General features: G+C 42.3%; 1 protein-coding gene across 1 annotated transcript; it reads right to left on the bottom strand.

Moving 5' to 3' along the window:
- Window positions 1-23,360: 23,360 nt before the first annotated feature.
- LOC148836401 (olfactory receptor 6N2-like) lies at window positions 23,361-24,335 on the bottom strand. Its single transcript, XM_088914167.1, has one exon. It carries the CDS (start codon window positions 24,333-24,335, stop codon window positions 23,361-23,363), a length of 975 nt encoding a protein of 324 aa, XP_088770293.1.
- Window positions 24,336-25,888: the final 1,553 nt, after the last annotated feature.

Here is a 25,888-nt window from a genome sequence, read left to right as displayed (position 1 = left end):
AAAATGACTTGTATGTACTTGATATCTCTAATCAATCCACGGCGATATAGTTAAAGCAGTCCCCGGACAAAACGAAACTAAAACGCCCTGGGCATACCGTTTCGTGCTTCTTATCAGTTGCTCAAAAGTAATTTGACCGTATGAAATGCATAATATAAACCTAGAAACATATACAGTACATGAGCAGTACTTACGTAGTATCGATGTCAAGACATACCTCTCAAATACTGTAAATCAAGTTAAAAATATCTCAAGACCGATTCTGGTCATAATGAAACCATGTTTCGTGTATGTTTTCTTTAAAGTACCGAGACCAGCCATATACTGTATGTTTATGTTCCAAAATTAATATCGTTTATGGCCTTCACACGCGTTGCAGTATGCTCCTATTCTTTTTATGCTCAGGCACTAAGATTTCCCTTCAGTGGTAAAATTCCATATAAATATTCAATACTTAAACGGGCACAGTTAAGACATTAAATATACATATACATACTGTATACAGTACAGTTTGCATATGATAATATGTTTATGTTCCTAAATCAATCTCTTTTATGAGCATGTGTAAGGCATGGTGAATCGGAGATTCTCAAAAATTACTGTACTTTGCATGATTGGAAAAAAATGCGTGATTGCGAAATGCTGTGGTGTTACTTTTACAAAGACAGTCAATGAAAAAAGGAATGTGGACCAGGGCAATACTTTGAGTTTACAGCTTGTCCAAGGTCATTTATTATTAATACTATTAGTAATATCTTCGTTAAAGACTTTGATGGCTACAGCTCAAACATGAGAGGTTGAGCTTTATTAGCTCCACCTTGCGGAAATTCCGGATACTATTATTTTGCTAGCGGTATTTACCGGTAACTTGCGGTAGACTGCGTACAGCGTACCGGAAAATAATGCGGTATCGCCCGCGCATTTTGAATGGCTGCATCTGTACTTCCTATCTCCGTACTCTAGTGCGCTTTCTCCCAGTCGCTGGTTGACTTGCATTATAGCCCCCCAGTTTCCTTGGCCAGCACCCAGAGCAGCAGAAACGGCATTCTTAAACATATTTATTTTCTGGTTCACGGTCTGGTCCGGGACTTCAACCCATGCCCCAGTACGTATATCGACAGGCAGGGTTTCCCATATATCCCGGGGGCATTTTGCTTTTACTAAAACATGCACGTCTCTGAGATGCATAACATGAAGTTCTCGTAATTCCTCAAGTATTTCCCAAAAGTCTGTATTCCCACATGCTGGTTTTAGCCTGGGAAGGTCTGATAATATTGCTTGTTTCTCCCCGGGGGTAAATGGTCTGTGGACCCGGGTATTGAGAACTATCATTGCCCCTGTGTTCGTACGGAAGTCGCGTTCCCGAATTTCCACTGGGGCCATCGGTACTCCCGCCTGCACGCCCCTGTCTGGATTATACGGAGGCGAGTGACAGTCTCCGGATTGTTCATTTTCGTACTCTAGTGTTTTCCTGCCTAAATCATCCCATTCTAATTCTCCGTCCTCTCTACCTCTCACATTCTTCCCCACCATTGCCGCTAATCGTAGCCCAATCCTGTTTGCCCTTTCTCCTTCTTTCATTAATCGCATCACCTCTTCCTTTAACTCGCTTATTTCTTTCTTAAAATGCTCAACTTCATTCTCTTTCTGGCTAAGCATCGCCTGTGACTTTATATATTTTTCTTGTTCGCTTCTCATTTCGTTTTCCATATTTTCGAAACAACTCAGCAATACTACTACTGCTTTTTCCGTTCTATTCTTACTTTCTTTATTCCACCACTCTCTGTGTTCTCGAACAGAAGCCTCTGGCTTCCATTCTCCTTTACTCATCTTTTCTCTAGTCTTTGAGAATTTCTTTTTAAGGTGATCTAAAACGGATCCCGTTCTATCCGGACAAGATGCCATGTCCCTATATAATAATGCTACCTGTGCCGGCAGACTTGCAAATACCCCGGGCGAAACGGTCAGTCACTTCTCGTGACACTAACTCTGGCGTCAGCGTACGGAGTCAATTCTCCGCTTAACATTCAGCTCAGCAGTCACGAGAGATCAGACCGTTAACACCTCAGGATTATACTCATACTGATTATTATTATTATTATTATTATTATTATTATAAGCTTTTCCTTAATTTGCCCGCCCGGACTCTTGCTGAATCTTGCTGGCACAATACCGTCGCTCAGCTCACCTTGTTCCGTTTAGGGACTTTGACTCGCCCCAGGTGGAAAGCGCCCTGGTTTAGAGACCCGCCCCGAGCTCAGAGGAACCACGTCTTGTCTTGGTTTCGAAACCAAGCTCAGAGGAATCGTGTCTTGTCTCAGTTTAGGGATTTTTACCCTTAATCTCACTGAGACGTGTCCTTACTCTTTTCCCTATAAACGATTCTTTATATTCTCTGTTTTCGGTCCTTCCCTTACGGCAACCTAATTGGGTGGTAACATAAAAAAAAATATACTCACCCTGTGTGCCGTCTGGGAATTACCGGAGACCTGGAGAATCCTTGCCGACTACGCCAAATTGTTGTGGGAAATCCTTCATCCAAGGAGCAGGACACAGTCTTTGTGGATTCAGTTGTTTTATTGAGCTCAATAATGACATCAACGCGCGTCGGGTCTGCCCCGCAGAACAGACAACACAGACAAGATGTTTTGTTTTACTGCTTCATGTGTATTCGTCTTGCCCTTTTGATATGTAGCATGAGTTGACCAGTTGGTCCTGTCCCGAGTCCTGTCCTTTGACATGTAGCATGAGTAGACCAGTTAAGTCCTGTCCTTTGATGTGTAGCTGCCCTTTGATATGTAGCATGAGTTGATCAGTTAAGTCCTGTCCTTTGATGTGTAGCATGAGTTGACCAATTTGTCCTGTCCCAAGTCCTGTCTTTTGACAGCCGACACATTACACAATGTGCTTGATTTAATACAGTAGTGTCGAATACAGATAAATTATATATATATATATTTTCCATAAATAATATATATATATAAGTGTTTTATGTTCCACTTCATTGTTATTGTTGTTATCCTGTAAAGGGCTTTGAGAACCATACTGTCCATCATATTGTATTTCATTGCACTTTGACAGATCGTCTTATAATCACTTGTTGTTAGAATATCCCCCAGGAGGATATTCCCCCCAGGAGGATATAGAGGATATCCCCCAAGAGGTATCCAGGTACAGATGCAGCCATTCAAAATGGGTGGGGTATTTCGCGGCATACTCCGGTGGGCGTGTCACGGTATCACGCGGTATCACGCAGTATCACGCGGTTAATCGACGTCATTTGACGTCACCTTGTAAAACCGCCAGGGGGAGCTTAACCTCTGATGTACAGCATTTGAGCTTTTAATTTTGAACTGTGTATTACAGCATGTTAATCATCAGTCATTAAAATGTTGGTATATTTTATGAAAGCAAGATTGCTCAGCTGGACAAAAGTACACAACCTACCTTTATCAGAAATATTTATGCATCAAAGCCTTTACCGAAGATATTACTAATAGTATTAATAATGAATGACTTTGGACAAGCTGTATACTCAAAGTAAAATTTCTTTAGCACATTTGTACAAGCACTTGGAATCTGTCCAAGCCATACTTTGCCAGGCATTTTGTTTTACTTCAACGGGCATAAAAACTCCTTTGCTTTTAACAGGGCGTTTCATAATTTCTAACTACGAAAATGATTTAAAATGTGACACTTATCATTCAACTAGAACTCAAAATATCACAAGGATCCTCAAGAGCACAGCAAAGACTGTATTAAAAGATACTTGTATGAGATACATGAGAATCCAGGCTTTTTTTATCGATGCTTTCTTTTCCGTATACCAGATTTTATGGAACCACTTCAGAAGGGTGTCAGCCAGTCAGATTCCAGGAATCGGTACTTTAAAGGAAAAATACACACCGGTATTCCATTTCTCCCTAACGATTTTAAGCATCGAAGTATTTAACTAGCATGTGAAATAGCGTGTGAAAAAGTGGTAGTTTTAAGCTTTTCTGCTAATATAATATGGAATTGCGTATCTAAAGAATTTAATAACGATATGATTATATTGGTGTACTGCGACAGGGCTGTGTAGGGCTGTTTCGCCTCCCTGTTCATGCGAGTTGTCTTGTAGCCTACTGGTCTACGTGCCTGACTAACAACTCGCAGGTTGTGTGTTCAAATCCAGCTTGTGCTGGACTTTTCTTTTAACAAACATTTCTTCGAAAAAATAGAATAGCGATATTATGGACAATCAATTGACTTTTATATTTCCAAATATCACAACATGATCGATTCTAAGTCATTTTTGATAACAATGAATAGTCACCTTCTTCCCTTCTGACAACGGTCCCTGCTTCTGCTTCCTGCTTCTATTGTGTGTGTGTGTAAAGAGTAAATTTTTATAGAGAAATGGAGGCTGGACAGTATGCGATACAATATAAACATTTATATTGATTTAAATCGTGTTTTGATTTAAATCGCAAACGCGTGTTTAATTATATGTGTTTTTTTAATCATAATCAGGCTAATGCAACATAAATTGATACAGTATCTCTGTCTTCTAGGTATCTTAATAAACTTTCAGCATAGCTTTCTACCCGTTTAGATTTATATTTCTTGGGATTTTGGATCAAACGTGGAAGGATTAGATTGTAATACGTTTTAGAAAAGTGTAATCTATACCTGCCCAGACTGTACGCCTTCCTAAACCCCGCCTTTCACTAGTGTCCTGCCCTTCCCCGCGCAACCCAGCCGGCCTGTGCCCGGGACGAATGTATATTTTAATATTTACATCCGGCGCGAACCGAGGGAGCGTCTGCATTTATAACTTAGTTTTTAAAATTAGTCAAGCAATATGAAGCATCTCCTTTTACTTTTAAGTCCCTTAAATACATTGAGCACAGCTTTCTCACCACTTAAGATTACTTTTTTGATATCATCCTTACACAAAGCAGAAATTTTCCGATGACATACGGTACAAGTGGAAAGATTACAGATTTTAATCGTCTTTAATTTTGTTACGTTGTACGTTTTAGGAACGTTTCATCTAAACAAACACCACAAAACTATTCTCAATTGTATTTCTGAATGTTATGTTACACCTACAGTAGTTCACTGCTTTAAATACATCGAATTAAGAATGTTAGGTGTAGCACTTTAGATCTTTTTTTCTGAACCAGTGAAAATCTGATCATGTTCCTCTATAACAATAATAAAAAACTTTATTTTACATATCACCTTTAAAAGTGGCATCTCAAAACAATACAGTAGATCGAAAAACAGTTAAAAGGGACCAAAGTAAATACCAGACAAACGCAAACGCGTTTTTAATAAAATGCTTTTATTCATTTAGCAGGGAGTGAGAGGGACATCCAGCAGAGAGAGACACACACACCGGTTTCCATTGACAAAATTGTTTTTTTTTCAATTCCTCTTGTCTAACAGGAATGTTTTGTTTGTGGACAGACTGTTAGACTAGAGGAAAAGAGCGCCTCCTTGTACGAAGCATTTCGTTGATCCGATCACGAATTCTTTTCCAGTCGCACGAAGTAAGGGTTGAGAATCTGCGATTCACCATGCGACTAATGGTTTCCCGGAGATTGCAAGGCAAGGCACTTTTGCCTCTGGACCCATCGAAATTTACAGATGTGGTCCACCCCCAGTAAATTTCAAAAGTCACAAGATTTCGAAACACGAGGGCGGCGTAGCGGTCGGCTCTTGCTTTCCCGTCTATGCCGATGCACTGCAAGTACAACCCCCCCTCCATCTCCTGAGTGATGGGTAGCAGTTGGATATCTGGGAGAATTATTCATCCCACTGGCGTCTGTAAATTCCGCTCTGTGAACAGTGCTTCCTGGGGGGAGATAGACGGCGGGGACAGCATCAACAAATTCCTGCGCGGTGGTGAGTGGAGAGGCCGGGATGGAGTGTCCTGAGGCGGTGTGTGCTCTGCGGAGGGCACAGCTTCCGCCAGGCATTGCAACCTGCGCGGCGGGGAGAGGCACTTTTCGGGAGACAGCTGCTCAACTGTTTGACTGCTGGAACATACTGTCTCCTTCTTCTGCATTTTCAGGAGTGTCTCTAGCCTCCCAATCCTCCCCAGTAATGCATCGTACTGCTCCCGCTGCTGCCGAAATGTCTCCACACAGATGCTGCTTCTACATGTTGGCACCCTGGCCAGTGGCCGAGAGCGGAGACCCACGGCCTGTGGCAAAATAACAAAATTCATGTAAGAAATAAAGTCACACAGTATATTCATCAGTCGCGGAACAGACGTCAAAATAAACTTTTCTTTTTTTCCGTCTTACTGCTTTCTTTTTTACTGTCCTGGTGGTAGATTTCGAAGATCGTTTCGCCCGTGCGGTGTTTTCTTGAAGAACAGGCAACGAAGAAATAATTATAATTGAATTTAAAATTCAAAACGGCAATAATACCTTGTAATATGTGCTGTAATCGCGTATTTCAGATGAAGTCTGCTGTATTTGCTTACCCTTTACTCTTTGGAAGCTGGGGCGGCAGAAGCACCCCGTCTCTTCCCGTAAAAGGTCTTGGTCTCCATACTGTACTGTGGTCGCTGTAGTGCAGGTTCGCAGTTTTTTTTGTGATAGGAGCTCACCCAATCCCTTGGTGTATTTATGCTATATTCACATGTACGGCTAGAATGTTCATTGTCTTCCAATGAAAGGCGGGTGCCTTTTGCCGAAGTCGGGAGACATTAGAGGCTTGCCACACCCGGACTGTTAAACCAACGCATTAGCACGTCAAAGCCCATTGAGGACCCGGGCGCAATAATTGTTTTGTCCCTTGATTTACTGATCTGCATTAATTATGGAAATCAAGTTCCTGCTCTGTGCAGACGACCTGGTCCCGCTGTCGCCCACAGAACAGAGGCTGCGCCAGAACCTGGCACTGCTGGAGCAGCACTGTCAGACCTGGGCGCCGACAGTCAAACTGAACAAGACCAGAGTTATGGTTTTCCAGAAAAAAAGCCAGACCTCAGGGAAACAGGTACAAATTCATACTTAACAACACATTAACACCTAACAACGGGAGCAGGGACGAATTACTGTAGGCCAGTACCCACTATTGTTAAACATACAGAAAAGGATATTAAAGTATTGAATATTAGTATTGGCTTTAGTATTAGCCATACAGGACATTAAAGTGCCCCTTTTCCATTCAGCGGGTGCCTGAGCCGCTGTGTCCTATCTTCTGACAGTCGCCGTTGTGAATGTCTGTAGAGTGTATCTTATTTTTAGTACTATATTTTTGTATTATATTCCCTATTAATCAAACTAAGAGTATGTAACGGCTTGTCCCCTCCTCCTGCCCCTCTCTGTGTACTTTGAAAACCAAGTAATAACTTAACTATATGTGCAAACGTTTCATATGTTGCTGTTGTGAATGCTTGTGGAGTGTATCTTATTTGCCTTGCGTCCTGGTTATCTCGCGCGCGCCCCCCCCCTCAATTCAATTCAATTCAAGGTGTTTTATTAGCATGACAGATGGGTTCGATCAGTGTCGGGTATTTACTTTGCTTTGAGATTCCACTTTTAAAGGTGATATATAAATTTTTGACTAAAATAAATTGATATCTTTGTCTTTTAAGCTCTCTGTGTACAGTAGAGCCTCCTGACCAGCCAGCACATGTCCACAGACATTCACAACAGCGACATATCATAAAACGTTTGCACATATAGTTAAATTATTAGTTGTTTTTCAGGATGTTAAAAAAAACACTTGAACAACTTATCCAGTCTCTCGAAATAAAAAAAACTAATAATAATGTAACATGCCACTGTTTGTTCATGAACAAAGGTATACTGAGATTTCCTTAGATACGCGATTAAAAAATAAATAAATAAAAATTGGAATCCCCGGCGGAACACATTCCATAAGAATCAGCGCTTTTACAGTATATATCGCCTTTAAAGGTGGCTTCTCAAAATGCTTTACAGGATAAAGACAACAAGAACAGCAACAACAACAATATTGTATTTCATTGCACTTTGAAAACCAAGTAATAACTTAACTATATGTGCAAACGTTTCATATGTTGCTGTTGTGAATGCCTGTGGAGTGTATCTTATTTGCCTTGAGTCCTGGCTGTCTCTCTCCCCCTCCCCCCCTCTCTCCCTCAATTCAATTCAATTCAATTCAAGGTGTTTTATTTGCATGACAGCATGACAAATAGTGTTGGGAATGTATATTTTTATATTTACACCCGGCGCGGCACCGAGGGAGCGTCTGCATTTATAACTTAGTTTTTAAAATTAGTCAAGCAATATGAAGCATCTCCTTTTACTTTTAAGTCCCTTAAATACATTGAGCACAGCTTTCTCACCACTTAAGATTGCTTTTTGATACCATCCTTACACAAAGCAGAAACTTTCCGATGACTCACAGTACAAGTGGAAAGATTACAGATTTTAATCGTCTTTAATTTTGTTACGTTATACGTTTTAGGAACGTTTCATCTAAACAAACACCACAAAACTATTCTCGATTGTATTTCTGAATGTTATGTTACACCTGTAGTAGTTCACTGTTTTAAATACATCGAATTAAGAAAGTTATGTGTAGCACTTTAGATCTTTTTTTCTGAACCAGGGAAAATCTGATCATGTTTCTCTATAACAATAATAAAAAACTTTATTTTACATATCACCTTTAAAAGTGGTAGTACCTTTTTTAGTACTATATTTTTGTATTATATTCCCTATTAATCAAACTTTAAGAGTATGTATCGGCTTGTCAGTCAGGTCTTTTTTCTCTATTTGAATTGTAGTTTACACCTCGCACGACTTTAAAAGCTAGCAAGACAGGTTTCGATTCACATTAGTTGGCGAGCCTTGTTAACAAAAAAACAAATAATAATGTAACATGCCACTGTTTGTTCATGAACAAAGTTATACTGAGATTTCCTTAGATACGCGATTAAAAAATAAACGTTTCATATGTTGCTGTTGTGAATGTCTGTGGAGTGTAACTTATTAAGCTCTAAATTGCATTTTGAGCGTGGTTTTTGACTTTTTTTAAATTGCATTTTGGGCGCGGACAGCACATACAAGGGTTAATGAACTGCGCCAAGAAATTTAAAATAGTATTCTTTAGGTGTGAGGGTAGGAGTGGACCGCAGCAGGCATAATCAGCAAACCAGGAAAACAAAGAACAGGACAGGTGAGATGTGTATCCAGAAAGCGAGTGATCAGAAAAAGGAAATGGTGTTACGCCCAGGTTTTCGACCAAATTGTTTTAACTTCCTAATGCATCAGACACATTTCCTGGCGTATTGTGTTTTAAATAAAATAGGAGTGTCTTTCCCTGGCATTAGCTCATCGGTATGGTGTAAGTTTTATCTGTACCATACCATACAGTATATAGGTACAGAATTCAAGCTGCACCACTGTATCGCTTTGGTAAGGGGACGGACAATGACCAAAATCACGAAGACTCTCTCACACCAAATAATGAAGATGAAAAGAAACGGGAAGTCAACACGGGACATTGTACAGCAGTTGGCTTCGATGGACATCTTCGTTTCTGAAAGCACAGTGAGACGGCATTATAAAGGGGAGAGGAGGCAAAGAGAATCTAAACCAAGGACGATTCAAAGGTAAATAAATTTCTAAAAATACCTTTCTTGCATGTAAATACAACTACGCACATTATTTTTAAAACTAACTGCTGATCTCTTTTTTTTCAAGTCCTATTGTGCGAGCTATCGACAAACTGACTGATGAAAATGATGAGCTACCGGCGATGCAAGTCCAAAGACGGCTATGGGCTGACCTCGGTGCGAATATTAGCCTGACATCGATAAGAAGAGTACGCAGGGGCTTGGATGGAGATACAGAAAAACCAACACATGCCCCATGATAAGGCTAAAAAACAAAGAGGAAAGACTCAAGAAAGCGCTCCAATGGATTGAACAGGGGGAGGCATTTCAGGATGTACTTTTTACCGACGAAACAACAGTGGCTCTGGAACAGTTTTCAACAATGGCATTTTGTAAAAAGGGGAGATATGTGGACAAGCCAAAGCCCAAACATCCACTGAAGGTTCACGTCTGGGGGGGTATATCTAGAAGAGGCCCGGGACCACTTCTTATTTTTGAAGGAATTATGGACCGTGTATTCTTCGAGGAAGTCATGGTCACACAGCATGCTGCCCCATATATCAGGGAGCAGTTTGGATCAAGGCACCATCTCTTTCAAGACAACGATCCGAAACACACAGCAGTAAGGGCGAGGCTTATAGCAGAAGGAGTGAACTGGGTGAAAACTCCAGCCGAATCCCCAGATCTAAATCCGATAGAGATGGTTTGGCATTCGTTGAAAGACTACGTTCGGAAAACCGCTAAGCCCGTCACAAAGCAGGAACTGATCGATGCAATCTATAAATTCTGGGAGGAAGAACTGACCGAACAAAATTGTAACAATTTTATTAACAGGCTGTTTCGTGTTCTTCCTAGGATTGTTGACCGGGGCGGGGGACATTCGGGAATGTAAGTCTGAGAAAGACAGTCTCACATTTGTGGACAGTCTGTCCACAAACAAAACATGTGAAAAAAACAATTACTTTTTGTCAATGGAAACCGGTGTGTGTGTCTCTCTCTGCTGGATGTCCCTCTCACTCTCTGCTGAATGAATAAAAGCATTTTATTAAAAACGCGTTTGCGTTTGTCTGGTATTTATTTTGGTCCCTTTTAACTGTTTTTCGATCTACTGTATTGCTTTGAGATGCCACTTTTAAAGGTGATTTGTAAAATAAAGTTTTTTATTATTGTTATAGAGGAACATGATCAGATTTTCACTGGTTCAGAAAAAAAGATCTAAAGTGCTACACCTAACATTCTTAATTCGATGTATTTAAAGCAGTGAACTACTGTAGGTGTAACATAACATTCAGAAATACAATCGAGAATAGTTTTGTGGTGTTTGTTTAGATTAAACGTTCCTAAAACGTATAACGTAACAAAATTAAAGACGATTAAAATCTGTAATCTTTCCACTTGTACCGTATGTCATCGGAAAGTTTCTGCGTTGTGTAAGGATGATATCAAAAAAGTAATCTTAAGTGGTGAGAAAGCTGTGCTCAATGTATTTAAGGGACTTAAAAGTAAAAGGAGATGCTTCATATTGCTTGACTTATTTTAAAAACTAAGTTATAAATGCAGACGCTCCCTCGGTGCCGCGCTGGGTGTAAATATCAAAATATACATTCGTCCCGGGCACAGGCTGGCTGGGGTGCGCGGGGAAGGGCAGGACACTAGTGAAAGGCGGGGTTTAGGAAGGCGTACAGTCTGGGCAGGTATAGATTACACTTTTCTAAAACGTATTACAATCTAATCCTTCCACGTTTGATCCCCAAATCCCAAGAAATATAAATCTAAACGGGTAGAAAGCTATGCTGAAAGTTTATTAAGATAACTAGAAGACAGAGATACTGTATCAATTTATGTTGCATTAGCCTGATTATGATTAAAAAAACACATATAATTAAACATGCGTTTGCGATTTAAATCAAAACACGATTTAAATCAATATAAATGTTTATATTGTATCGCATACTGTCCAGCCTCCATTTCTCTATAAAAATTTACTCTTTACACACACACACAATAGAAGCAGGAAGCAGAAGCAGGGACCGTTGTCAGAAGGGAAGAAGGTGACTATTCATTGTTATCAAAAATGACTTAGAATCGATCATGTTGTGATATTTGGAAATATAAAAGTCAATTGATTGTCCATAATATCGCTATTCTATTTTTTCGAAGAAATGTTTGTTAAAAGAAAAGTCCAGCACCAGCTGGATTTGAACACACAACCTGCGAGTTGTTAGTCAGGCACGTAGACCAGTAGGCTACAAGACAACTTGCATGAACAGGGAGGCGAAACAGCCCTACACAGCCCTGTCGCAGTACACGAATATAATCATATCATTATTAAATTCTTTAGATACGCGATTCCATATTATATTAGCAGAAATGCTTAAAAATACCACTTTTTCACACGCTATTTCACATGCTAGTTAAATACTTCGATGCTTAAAATCGTTAGGGAGAAATGGAATACCGGTGTGTATTTTTCCTTTAAAGTACCGATTCCTGGAATCTGACTGGCTGACACCCTTCTGAAGTGGTTCCATAAAATCTGGTATACGGAAAAGAAAGCATCGATAAAAAAAGCCTGGATTCTCATGTATCTCATACAAGTATCTTTTAATACAGTCTTTGCTGTGCTCTTGAGGATCCTTGTGATATTTTGAGCTCTAGTTGAATGATAAGTGTCACATTTTAAATCATTTTCGTAGTTAGAAATTATGAAACGCCCTGTTAAAAGCAAGGAAGTTTTTATGCCCGTTGAAGTAAAACAAAATGCCTGACAAAGTATGGCTTGGACAGATTCCAAGTGCTTGTACAAATGTGCTAAAGAAATTTTACTTTGAGTATACAGCTTGTCCAAAGTCATTCATTATTAATACTATTAGTAATATCTTCGGTAAAGGCTTTGATGCATAAATATTTCTGATAAAGGTAGGTTGTGTACTTTTGTCCAGCTGAGCAATCTTGCTTTCATAAAATATATACGCGATTCAATATTATATTCCCTTTTAATTAAATTCTAAAAGTATGCTTGTTGACTCCGGTATCTCTTTAGTTAAAGACTTTGATGCTTAAAATGTTTAGGGAGAAATGGAATACTGGTGTGTATTTTTTCTTTAAAGTACCAAGACCAGCCATATACTGTATGTTTATGTTCCAAAATTAATATCGTTTATGGCCTTCACACGCGTTACAGTATGCTCCTATTCTTTTTATGCTCAGCTACTAAGATTTCCCTTCAGTGGTAAAATTCAATATCTACAACGGGCACAGCAAAGACGTTTACTGTAAGTCTTTCTACGACAGACCAACGGACCACGAGTGCCCCTGTCGGTCAACCAATCACGTACTGCGGTGCCACGCGTCATCTTGCGTCACACTGCGCGACGCCACCTGCGGTACGTGTCTGTAACGCGCACTTTGAATGGCTGCATTTGTAACAGTGAAACGGGCGTACAGTCTGGGGAGATCACCTGTTTTCCATGTAAATAGTTCCCTGGTTCCGCATCCCTTAATGTCTCTCGCTCTGTCTCTCTCTGTCTCTCTCTCTCTCTGTCTCTCTCTCTCTCTCGGGCCAGCGCTCTTGGCGGGCTTGTCTTGTGTCTTTCTCTCGTCTGGGCGCGGGAGTGCTGCTGGCGGGTGGTGACTTAGAAGAAATAAAGCGCAGTTTTTAACTCCACAACTTTGAGTCTCTGTGTCCTTCCTCAACAAACTCAAATTCATTACATTGGTGTTAGAAGCGGGAGGATGGACAGTGAACGGCCGATGATGTCGGACTCAGAGAAGCACCGGTTCCCCCAGCAGCCGAGTGACCCCCTAAAGCACCTTTTGGGGGAGAGCAGCAGCCGCCAGGGGCCGGGACAACCCCTCAGCACCGCCAGTGGCCACAGCCCTTATCAGGGCTACCCCACGGTGACCTACTCAGCGGAAGGGGGGCCCATTCCCGGGTCGCCTCAGGCCATGTGGCAGGAAGGAGATGCCAGACCAGCGGGGTCCAGCCTGCCACCCCTGCTCCAGCTTGCGCCGGTGAGACCGAGCTGTTATAATGGGGAGATCCCATGGCAGATGTTTGAGGCCCAGTTCCAGATGGGGGACTGGGCAAAAGGCTGGTCTCAGGTGGAGATGGTGGGCCACCTCGCTGCCGTCCTGGAGGGGAAGGCCTGCCAGGCGTTGCTGGATGTACCCGGGGACCAGCGGTACAACTACGCGGCATTGGCGTCGGCCATCCGGAGGCGTTTTGGCAGGAGAGGGGAGGCACTGGGACTGCTGTGGGCAAGGTTGGCCCAATGCTGCTGCCTAGCGGGAGATCCACTGGGTCCAGTCGCCGCAGACGTGGTCTACTTAGCCCGCCAGGGTTACCCTACTCTCCCGGAGGAGGCCCACCGGGAGAACGCACTCCAGGCGTTCCTCTGGGCCCTGGCGCCGACTGAGGTGCAGCGGAACGTGATGCTGGCCGCGCCGGTCCTCTTGGAGCAGGCCCTGGCTCTGGCTTAGCAGGCTGATGCTGTATGCGAGGAGACTGGTGGGCACCAACGGAGGGGCGCACGGGGAATCAGATGGGGAGGAGGAGACGGCCAGTGCGGCGACACCGGAGGAGGGACGACTGCAGGTCATCTGCCACCGCTGTGGGGAGAGGGGGCACATCGCCCGGGAGTGCCAGGGGCCGGAGCCCTGGGGACTCTGGAGGCCGTCGGGAAACGGGAGCGGTGTGGCCTAAAGGGGGGAAGGCCGCCCTTGAGCGACGCTACCCCCGCTCCGGAAAGCTAGAAGGAGCTCTTCACCCCGCCTGCTGTGGGAAGGGTTGGCCACAGCCGGGGCTTATTTCTTCCCTGCCTCATCGAGGGCAGACCCTGCCAGGCCCTCGTCGACACCGGTTCGACCATCACCCTGCTGCGGCCTAGTGTCCTGCAGGGCACCTAGGCAGCCGGACCCCCAGGACGCTCACCGTGCACTTTGAGGCTGCGAGGGTGAAACACCTCTTCTACCTTGCCCCAGTCCACGAGGACTGTATCCTGGGGTTGGATTGGTTGCAGCAGGTGGGTGGTTGCCTTGATTTGGGCTGGCGAGAGTTGATGGGGCAGGGGGAACGAATCAGTCTCGCTGTGGGCGGGGCGGAAGGTGTCCGGGGTGTGTGGGTTGACCGGAGCGGGAAGCGGAGGTGGCAGCGGCCACCCCCGGCGCAGCACCCCATCCCTCACACCTAAGTGAAGGCAGCCACTCACTTGCTGCAACCAGTCCAACCCCAGGATACAGTCCTCGCGGACTGGGGCAAGGTAAAATGGGGTGTTTCACCCTCGACTGCACCTCAGTCGGCACCAGGGCCCAGAGGAACACCTGGAGTGCTATCTCCTGGTGGGCCTCCTCCGGGAGAGTAGGGTAACCCTGGCAGGCTAAGTAGGCCACGTCTGCGGTGACTGGACCCAGTGGCTCTCCCGCTAGGCAGCAGCATTGGGCCAAACTTGCCCGGAGCTGTCCCAGCGCCTCCCCTCTCCTGCCAAAACGCCTCCGGAAGGCCGACACCAACGCTGCGTAGTTGTACCGCTGGTCCCCGGGTACATCCAGCAACGCCTGGCAGGGCTTCCCCTCCAGGACGGAGGCGAGGTGGCCCATCGTCTCCACCTGAGACCAGCTGTTTGCCCAGGCCACCATCTGGAACTGGGCCTCAAACATTTGCTGTGGGATTTCCCCATTATAACGGCTCGGTCTCACCGGCGCAGGCTGGAGCAGGGGTGGCGGGCTGGACCCCGCTGGTCTGGCATCTCTTTCCTGCCACATGGTCTGAGGCGACCCGGGAAAGGGCCCCCTTTCCGCTGAGTAGGTCACCATGGGGTAGCCCTGGTAAGGGCTGTGGCCACTGGCGGTGCTGAGGGGTCGTCCCGGCCCCTGACAGCTGCTGCTCGCCCCCAGAAGGTGCTTTAGGGGGTCACTTGGCTGCTGGGGGAACCGGCGCTTCTCTGAGTCCGACATCATTGGCCATTCACTGTCCATCCTCCTGCTTCTAATACCAATGTAATGAATTTGGGTTCGTTGAGGACGAACACAGAGACTCAAACCTGTGGAGTTAAAAACTGCGCTTTATTTCTTCTACGTCACCACCCGCCAGCAGCACTCCCGTGCCCAGATGAGAGAGAAACACAAGACAATCCCACCAAGAGTGCAGGCCTGAGAGAGAGAGACAGTGAGAGAGACGGAGAGAGAGAGAGACACCAAGGGGTGCAGAACCAGGGAACTATTTACATGGAAAACGGTCGATCTCCCCAGACTGTACGCCCATTTCACTGTTACCTGGATACCTCTTGGGGGATATCCTCTATATTCTCTTGGGGGGAATATCCTCTTGGGGGACATTCTAACAACAAGTGATTATAAGATGATCTGTCAAAGTGCAATGAAATACAATATGATGGACAGTATGCTTCTCAAAGCACTTTACAGGATAACAACAATAACAACAACAATTTTACAAGTCCTGGGAGGAAGAATATCATCAATATTAATAATAATAATAAACTTTATTTTATATAGCGCCTTTAAAGGTGACTTTTTAAAAAAAAAACTTTTTTTAAATGCATTTGCATTTGCACACAGAGCAGTGTTTACTTGAACATGGAGATGCCATACTGAATAATTCCTGCACACAACCATTGCAGTGGAATTTGCATCGTTTGGCAGGGCTATGATTCATAAAATTGGTGGTGGTGATTTGGAGACAAAAATGTATTTACATTGGGTTGCTGTAAGTGGAGCACTAATAAGCCCAAAGCTCTACTTATTATTTTACAAGAGAATGCACCTGACAAGCTGGACAGTATGCTTCTCAAAGCGCTTTACAAGATAACAACAACAATAACAACAACAATTTGCAAGTTCTGGGTGGAAAAATATGATCAGTATTAATAATAATAATAAACTTTATTTTATATAGCGCCTTTAAAGGTGGCTCCTCAAAGCGCTTTACAGGATAACAACAGATGAAACAACAATGGTTGGGGGTTGTAAATACCTGTGAAACCGGTTTGTTCACAATGTACTGTAGACACAGAGTGTTACACCAATGCATTAGCATGTTAAAGCGATTCCATTGAGGAGCTGGGCGCGATAATTGTTTTTTCCTTGATATCTGATCTACAAGGCCATTTGGCTGCAGCGAATGTGAATTCTGTCTGGCATTAAAAGACTGTGAAAAAATAAAAGTATTTTAATCAAGATTCCCTTATAAAATTAACGTGAAACAAAACAAAAACTAAAAATAAGATACAATCTACAGACATTCACAACATAAACATATCTTAAAACATTTACATATTTTGTTAAATTATTACTTTAAATATATACTTTAGGTTACTGAAACAGCCAGTTAATAAAATCGTTGCAATTTTGTTCTTGTTTGGAGGTGGGGATATTCTGACAACAATTGATTTAAAGACAATCTGTCAAAGTGCAATGAAATACAATAATTACGCTGGGTGAATGTTCCAAGGTCAAATTCTTCAGCAACAGGCGTACCTTTAAAGCGCAGACGACGGCACCGAAAAATTTTGGCGCGCCCTCTCTTTAAAGCCCTGGCCAAATATGAAGACAGTACGTACAGTTATAATTCAAACTGAATTAAAAACTACTCCTATTTGGCATTTTAGTTATGGAGGCGGAAAGATGTCCCCCCATCTCTGGGTTCCTGAGTTGTCGCCATCTTTAGCCATTCCGTGTCCGAGTCGCAGCAGGTAGAGACACGTTCGAAAAAAAGTTCATCCCAGCTACAATACATTATTTTTAATATTTTTGTGGTAAGAGGGAGCAAAACATCAGTATTTACTGCTAGTAATTAGTGTACGATCTCTAGTTGAAATCTGAGCCTAAATAAAAAGAAAAAGCATTTTCAGAGAGCAATTACTGTGTTTATGTAGAATAAGTGATTAGGTTTCTGAGCAATCTAATTACTTATTCGTTTAAAACGCTGTGTAGAGGTTTGATGGGTTTACTGAGACAATTATTAATTGTAGCAGTAATCACGAGGTGGTTCGTTGTGGCTTTTAGAAAATCAATCGTCAGAACAACTAACAATGCACACACACGGGTTCAATACACGAGATACCTTTATTAACATAAATTGTGCACCAAACATATACTAGTCTGTCTGGATACAAGTGGATGACCTTACTGTGAGGGTTATCAATATACAAGGTATATAATCTCGAAGAGATGCAAACACAAAGAGAGACACAACAGAGAATATATGTCAATATATATCGTTCGGTTACCAAATCGCTAATCAGTGTTATTACCCACTGTTACTCTAAACTCGGAAGTAAATACATTACTCATGAATTAAATTGATAACAACTTGTGTTGAGGTACAATTGAATTCTCGAGACGCAATGTAGAACATGGGGTTTAGTTATCTACTGTGTATGGATTTGGAATTTCCCAGCACGAACACCAAACCAGCTGACAGGCTCTGTTGCAGCCTCTGTTCTAGCGGTTGTCCAATGGACGTTGTCCCGGCGTCCTCTGGCTACCGGCCAACCAGTCGAGGTGCAGCTCGGAGTAGGACGGGCGGAGGAATCTAACTGCGGCGCGCAGGGCAGTCGTTGCTCCGAGGGGATCTACCAGCAGTCCGGCTGGCTAGTAGAAAGTCTCTATGCACAGAGTGTGACCGCGGGTCCTCGCAAGTCACTCTTTTGCCCGGGAAGAAGCTGGTTCGTTCCCGGTCCAGCGCTGCTTCTGAATAAGCTATTCAGGTTGTCGACGAGGGTCCAACTGTAGGCTGCCGTTGATCAAGCGGAGCATTCACGTTGGTAGAATTCTGAGTACGTACGGGATCCTCGGCCTCGCGCTTAGAACAAAGTCCAAGTCCCAGTGCAGACAACAGCAGTTGTCACGTGATTGTCTCTGAGGATGCGCGAAAATGGCCAAGGAGAGCCCCGATCTGAGCTTGCGCTCCTTTTTTGACCAAGACACAGATGTGTGCTGATTGGTTGAGAGTTTGGCGGGCATTGGAGACCCACGTGGTGTTACCACGCCCTGCCAGTCCCTGATTGGTTGATCAAGGTGAGATATGAGTCACTTACTCCTGACACTTAGGAATGCAGTCCAGATGTCCATTTGGCACTCCCTAGACAGATAGGCGCCAATGGATGACCACTGATCATGATAGCCAGGCTTAGCTAAGTGCATCCCCGTTTGGGAGCTGTCCCTTATCAAAAGAAAAGAAAATATCTTAAATCAGCCTACATGAATAGCTTCTCTGTGGCTGCGCCACAGAGATGGAGAGTGAGATGGGGCCTCATTTAGGAAAGCACAGCAACGCTTAATTCTGTCTTATTAACAAGCATTGCCGCTACAGCTATATAAAATAAAGTTTATTATTAATTTGCTGGACAGAGTAGTGAACATTATTATGCAGAAGACAAAGATAACGATTTACATTAAAAGACATTAAATTAAACACGGGTTTGTGATTTAAATGGGAATGGGGGTGATGGGAACTCAATCTAAATAAAAATAAAATAAATAAAACAGGTTTCGATAGTTAATAACCACTTTTTATGCACGAAGCACGGGTGATTTTTCTTCCTCATGATCAGTTTAGAAATCTGTGTACACTGTAAGGTTTTTACTTCTTAATTAAACTTTTAAAATACACGTTTCGAATAGAAAGAAATCCTCTTCCTGGTATGTAGAGCAGATCAGCACGTCTTTTTTCCCCAATCAGAGGGGTGTCAGATGGTGTCAGCCAATCACCATTCTGAAGCCCTACCGTAATCTCTGGTATAGGGAGACCCCAGAATTCTGTCCCACAGTTTAGATAGATAGATGATAGATACTTTTATTGATCCCGTGAGGGAAATAAAGTAAATCATTTTCATTTTAGGAAATTATTAAATGCTCGGTTAAAAGCAAAGGAGATTGTCTGTTATAGTGGACATAAAAACAAGAGTTTGCTGCGGCGTTATTGGAAACCCAAATTTAACAAAAAATCGCTGGCATTATATCCTAGGAGACACAGACCGGCGCCAGACCGGAAGAATGCCCGCAGCGTAAAAGATGCCTGATTAACTAGGGATTGGACAGTTTCCAAGTGCTTGTACAATTGATGGAAATGTGCAAAAGAAATAAACAAAATAATCATTTATTTCTTTATCATATTGGCTAGCTAATGTCCTCTCTTTGCTAGTTAGTGGCTGTGTTTCTGCAACGGGTGACTATGTTCTCAGGCGGAAGATGTAAACAGCTTAATTTTCGTGTTAAATAATTTTTTTTTAATTAAAATTCATTCTATACAGCAATCGCATATTTGGGTACCGTTTCATAAAACTTTCATGCTTAAAATGTTTAGGGAGAAATGGAAGACTGGTGTGTATTTTTTCTTTAAACTACCAAGACCGGCCATATACAATACCGTTTACATACAGTAATATGTTTACGTTGCTAAATTAATATTGTTTATGACCTTCAGATGCGTTATGCTCCTCTTCTTTTTATGCTCAGCTACTAAAATTTCCCTTTAGTGGTAAAATTTCATATAAATATTCAATACTAAGTGGATTAAAATGTGCACAGTAAAGAGATTAAATGATTAAATCTTTTCACTACCGACCAATGCACCACGAGTGCCCCTGTCGGTCAATTTGGCCAGCCATTCACTTACCGCGGTGCCCTGCGGTGGCTTGTGGGTAGTTGCGTGTGGTACAGGTTTGTACCGTGCATTTTGAATGGCTGCATCTGTATAACAAAATGCTATTTAGCTAGCTCTCAGATGGTAACCAGTACAAAAAAAACAACAAAACAATTGTATAAGAAACGAAAGACAGAGACAACAGACAATGCAAAACAACAACACGTAACAGGTAATGTGTAAAATAACATCAGATGTTCAAAATCATACATCAACAGAATGAAATAAAGGATAGAAAATTATGGGGAGTGAACTTCTTAATATGTGAGGTAGAGGTAGATTGTGTAGCGGCAATGCTTGTTAATAAGACAGAATTAAGCGTTGGTATGCTGTCCTAAAGGAGGCCCCATCTCACCCTCCAACTCTGTGGTGCAGCCACAGAGAAAGAATTCATGCAAGCTGATTTAAGATGTTTTTCTTTTGATAAGAAGCAAGCTCCCAGACGGGGATGCAATTAGCTAAGTCTGGCTATCATGATCAATGGTCATCCATTGGCGCCTATCTGTCTAGGGAGTGCCAGTTGGACATCTGGACTGCATTACTAAGTGTCAGGAGTAAGTGACTCATATCTCACCTTGATCAACCAATCAGGGACTGGTAGGGCTGAGTAACCCACGTGGGACTCTGATGCCCATGGAACTTTCAGCCAATCAATGAGCTGAAGTTCCTCCAGGTAAAAACAGGCAACACAGAGATTCAAAAGATTCAGGGAGATTCAGTAAGATTCTGGAGAGGATTCTGTGGACTGTTCTAAAGGGAATTCAAAGGAGAATTCCAGGGCAGGACGGCCCAGGAGCAGAAGGCTCCCAAGGGCAGGACATTCTCGCAGCGCGCCTCCTGACCATCCTGAGACTCAGCCCGGACAACCACGGAACGGCCAGTGTGTCCGAGTGCCAGAACTTTCCTTTGTTCTAAGAGTCTAGAGTGGAGGTTGCCAGAGAGTAACCAGCAGCAGGCCTCGTGAACAGGTCGGAACTGTGGACAGCTGAATCACTATTCAGAACTGGCTCTTCATCAGAAACGAACCGGTCCTCTTCCTGACTTGCTGGGACTCACAGTCATCTTTTCTCCTGTGCACAAACTTTGCTAGTTAAAGCCAACACTAACTAGCCGGACAGTGAGCATCAGCAGCGCACCGTAGCAAGCCGCACAGCACAGCCTGGCACACAGCCAGAGAGCGCGGATTGGACAGCAACAGCCTGCAACTGTTTCTTTGTGCCCGCAGGAGATCTGAATCCCCAGAGATTGGATGAGTATTCAACTTCAATGCATTACAGCTCGAGAATTCAATTGTTATCCCAACCAGTTGATATCAATTTAATTCCTAAGAGTTATGTACTTGTTTTGAGTATCTAATGTAGAAGTTATAACCAAGTTCATTTACGAAACGGTCTAAATGAATGATATACTGATCGTATGTCCTCTTGATATGTGTAACACTTCGTAACTGATTGAATATATACCTTTTGTATTCTGATAACCCTCTCGATAAGATCTGTTAGGTTTATATGCATATTCTATGTATTAATAAATGTATCCTCGTGTATTAGTACCTGTGTGTGTGCGTTGTTTGAGTTATGTCGCATGGTTGGATTCTAAAGCCATCAAAAGAATCAACTTTGTGATTTACTGCTACAATTAATAATTGTCTCAGTAAATGCCCAAACCCTACAGAACTGGTGCCTTCAGAGAGCCACAACGTTACATATTTGGCGTCCCTGAACGGCTATGAAACATTACAATTGCAATGTGTGTTTTAGTTCTGATAAAGAGAGAAGGCACTTTGAGAGTTTAGATCGTAGGTGATAGGGGCTGGGAGTTTAATAATTTGATAGTGCAGGGGTAAAAACTGTCTCTGAGTCTGGTAGTCTTGGCCAAATGCTCCAGTACCGTTTTCCAGATGGTAGAGTGTCAAACAGTCTGTAGCTGTGGTGTGTGGTGTCTTTGATGATGCTTAGAGCTTTCCTCAAGCACCGTCTGTCATAAATGTCCTGGAAGGATGGAAGAGCAACCCCAGTGATGGACTGGGCAGTTTTCACCACCAGCTGTAGGGCTTTGCAGTCAGCAATACTGCAGTTGCCATAGCACACTGTGATGCAACCTGTCAGTGTGCTTTCTGTATTGCATCTGTAAACTTTAGTGAGGATCTGGGGACGTATCTTAGCCTTCTTCAACTGTCTTAGGATGAACAGGCGCTGTTGTGCTTTCTTAATCTGACAATGGCGTTGAGAGACCATGTGAGGTCCTCTGTGATATGAACTCCAAGGAATGTGAAGTTACTGACCCTTTTCACTTCAGTCCCGTTGATGTGGATAGTGGCATGACCGTTTTGCAGTTTTCTGAAATCAACGATCAGCTCCTTGGTTTTGCTAATGTTGAGGGTGAGACTGTTGTCTCACCCTCTCACAACCATGTTGTGTCTCACAACCATGTTGTAAGGAGATTGATGTCCTCCCTGTAGGCCTTCTAATCATTGTCAGTGATCAGACCTACATCTGTGGTGTCATTGGCAAACTTGATGATGGAGTTGGTGTTACGTTTGGTCTTACAGTTGTGGGTATAGAGGGAGTAGAGCAATGGACTAAACACACACCCCTGGTGTGTTTCAGAGGACATGGTCCTATAAGGATTGATGTGGTGATTATCACTACATCACAAGACCTGTTTTATAACTACTGGTGTTTTGGAATCCCAGGACACATGGTTTGGGTCTTGTATTCAAAAGTGCTTACAACAGGGTCTAAGGTTTGGTCACATGTTCTATTCTCTCAGAATATGTACATGATTGATTTGAAGTTCAGGTTACCCTCCAAAACCATTTGAGTGACATAACCACATAGTGAAAGATATTACAGTAAGTCACAAAACCGCTAAATGACTGGATATCTCACATCTCATATCATACCAAAATAATTTTATTTCTACAATTTATTAAACAATCAAATGTAGGAAATAATGTGTTATTTTCTTATATTTTGACATGCCTTCCAAGGTAATATTACTATTTTTTTAATTTTATCACGTGGTTGTCAGTAAAACGTTATCTGTGATTCTTCATTTGAATTATAATTTGAATTATTATAATGTGTCTTATAATCTTGTCTTGACAATATTCTGTGCATGATGTTTTAAAGGAGCCTGTATCCTCAAGTATCTGTGAGCAGCTGCCTTGATATTTTCATTCCTTAAGCTGTAAATAATAGGGTTAACCAATGGAGTGAGAAAATAGTACACTGCACCAATGACGATGTGCCCATCAGGAGGGATACTTTTCACTCTTAATCCAACATACACCAGAGTACCAGAAGCATAGTACAGAAAGACCACAGCTATGTGTGAAGAGCACATTGAGAAGGCCTTCTTACGGCTCTCCACAGTTTTCATCTTTACCACTGACCATACAATTCTGAAGTAAGACCACAGGACAAATGGAACAGGAATGTAAACTACAACCATGGCAAGACTCAAAGCAAGGTTCAATTGTGCTGTGATATCACCACAAGCTAAAGACATTACAGTGGGGTAGTCACAGACAATGTGCAGGATGAGGTTTGAGCTACAAAATGGTAAAGTGCTTGCCAGTACTACAGATGTTAAGGGAATGAGGAAGCCCATAAACCAGACTGAGGACATCATTGTAATACAGACCTTACTGCTCATGATGTTATTGTAATGTAGAGGTTTCACTATAGCAACATAACGGTCATAAGCCATGACTGCAAGAAGGAATACTTCAACAACTGCAAATGTAGTAAAAAAATATATTTGTGCAAAACAACCTGAAAAGGATATGGTCTTATCATGACCCGAAAGAACTACTAACAATTTAGGTATGAGAGTAACTACTGTTAGTACACCTAAGACAGCCAAGTTCCAGAGGAAGAAGTACATGGGTGTGTGGAGCCGATGATCTAAGGAAATTAACACCACGATGAGTAGATTACCCAGGAAGGTGGCCAGGAGGAGGATGAGGAAGAAGATGAAGAGAGCAGAGTTGTGCTCTTGCAGGCCTGGTAATCCCATGATGATGAACTCAGAATGCAGGGTGACATTGGTTCGTCCCATTGGTTGTAGTCTCAGCAACTATGACCGAGTGCCAAAGAACAGGATTATATTCAGTGGGTTATTAATGGTTTTGGAAAAAGAGCCCTTAAATTAAATTGTAAAGATTAAGGGATTAAATATACTTACATTTTTTTCAGTTTTTAAAATAGTTTATTTTGTAATATATTTTAAGTTTAAATATTGCACATGTATACCTAGCCTAAATACATTAAGACTAAATTGCACTCTTTATAGGAGAGATTCATTGTTTTTAATTATATATATATATTGGATTATTTGAGAAATATTACATTCTGTGTTCATAAATGTATATTGTTCAGATCATTCAGATTTTCAGCCCATTCCAATTATGGCCCATTTTGAAGAAATATAAATTATGTATAGTGTGATAACATTTGGGCATCTCATAACTGGGTCTTTAAACATAAGAAGGTCCAGAAGAAGAGATAAACAAAAGAACAAATAGGTTAAAAGTGCAATTTACAGTAAAGGGAATGTTAAAAATGAACCAAAACAAAATCCTAAACTCAATTAAACAAACATTTAAATAAGTTAAATGTCAACAATAGCTGTGATATGTTGATTAGATAAAGTATTCATCCTATTTACTGTGGTAATTGCAAATAAGTTCAGATGTACAATTACATTCACATTAACACAATTAGTTCCTGATTGCTCGTCCTCGTTCCTGTGTCTGTTTGGATGGATCTCCCGGCAATGGACTTTGGACTGCTACTTGGTTTCTCCTTCTGGATTGTTTTGGACTTGTTCGCCTTCGCCACACCCCCCAAGCACCGGAATAATGCCATTACGCCCCCCTGTCAGTCATCCCGTCTTGATCCTCTCATGTTTCCCTGTTGTCCTCCAGTCTCTTCTGGTTTTTACCGTCTGCATCGGGTCCTAAATACGCACTACACAGGAGTCTGAACCTGCTCCTGTTATAATTCTATATGCATAGAGGACACTGGGTAAGTAGGCTAGGTATGTTCAATTTTCACTGTCAGAGGATGCCTTAGACCACGTTTCAGTCTGTACCATCACAGAGTAATCACAAATCCGATGCAAAAAAATAAAAAGGCTGAACATACTGTAGTAAAATACAGACCTTCAGCTTGTGAGTAACAAAATGTATCGTTTTTGCAGTATTGGGCAGTAGCACATCAAGCATAGTGATGCTGCTTCGCATTTTTTTGTTTTTTCACAAGCAGTACATTTATTTTCTGTAAAAAATACAGTAAATGTCTGGTTTGTCTGTAATCTCCCACTTCAGGTCCAAAGTTATCTCCAAACGGGAGCTTCAATTGCAAAAATGATTTAATTCTTCCTCAGATACAATACATTGAGAAATATATATGAAAAGGACAGAATCTGAAACTGAAAAGCTGAAAGTGAGCAGTGGTTCCTTTCTACACCAATATTTCAAGAGATGTTTCTTTTTATTTTGTGTTTTAAAAGAAACAGGTATCCATTTTACCAGAAAGATTTCAGACTGTCTCAGAACAAACAAAACATTTCCAAGCACATGTGTTGTTCATGTTGCTCTTGAAATACAT

The sequence above is a fragment of the Atractosteus spatula genome, chromosome 4, assembly GCF_055471065.1.
Source record: "Atractosteus spatula isolate fAtrSpa1 chromosome 4, fAtrSpa1.hap1, whole genome shotgun sequence".
Classification (NCBI taxonomy): domain Eukaryota; kingdom Metazoa; phylum Chordata; class Actinopteri; order Semionotiformes; family Lepisosteidae; genus Atractosteus; species Atractosteus spatula.
The sequence above is the reverse complement of the archived record's forward strand: the minus strand, read 5'-3'. Positions and strand labels throughout refer to the sequence as shown.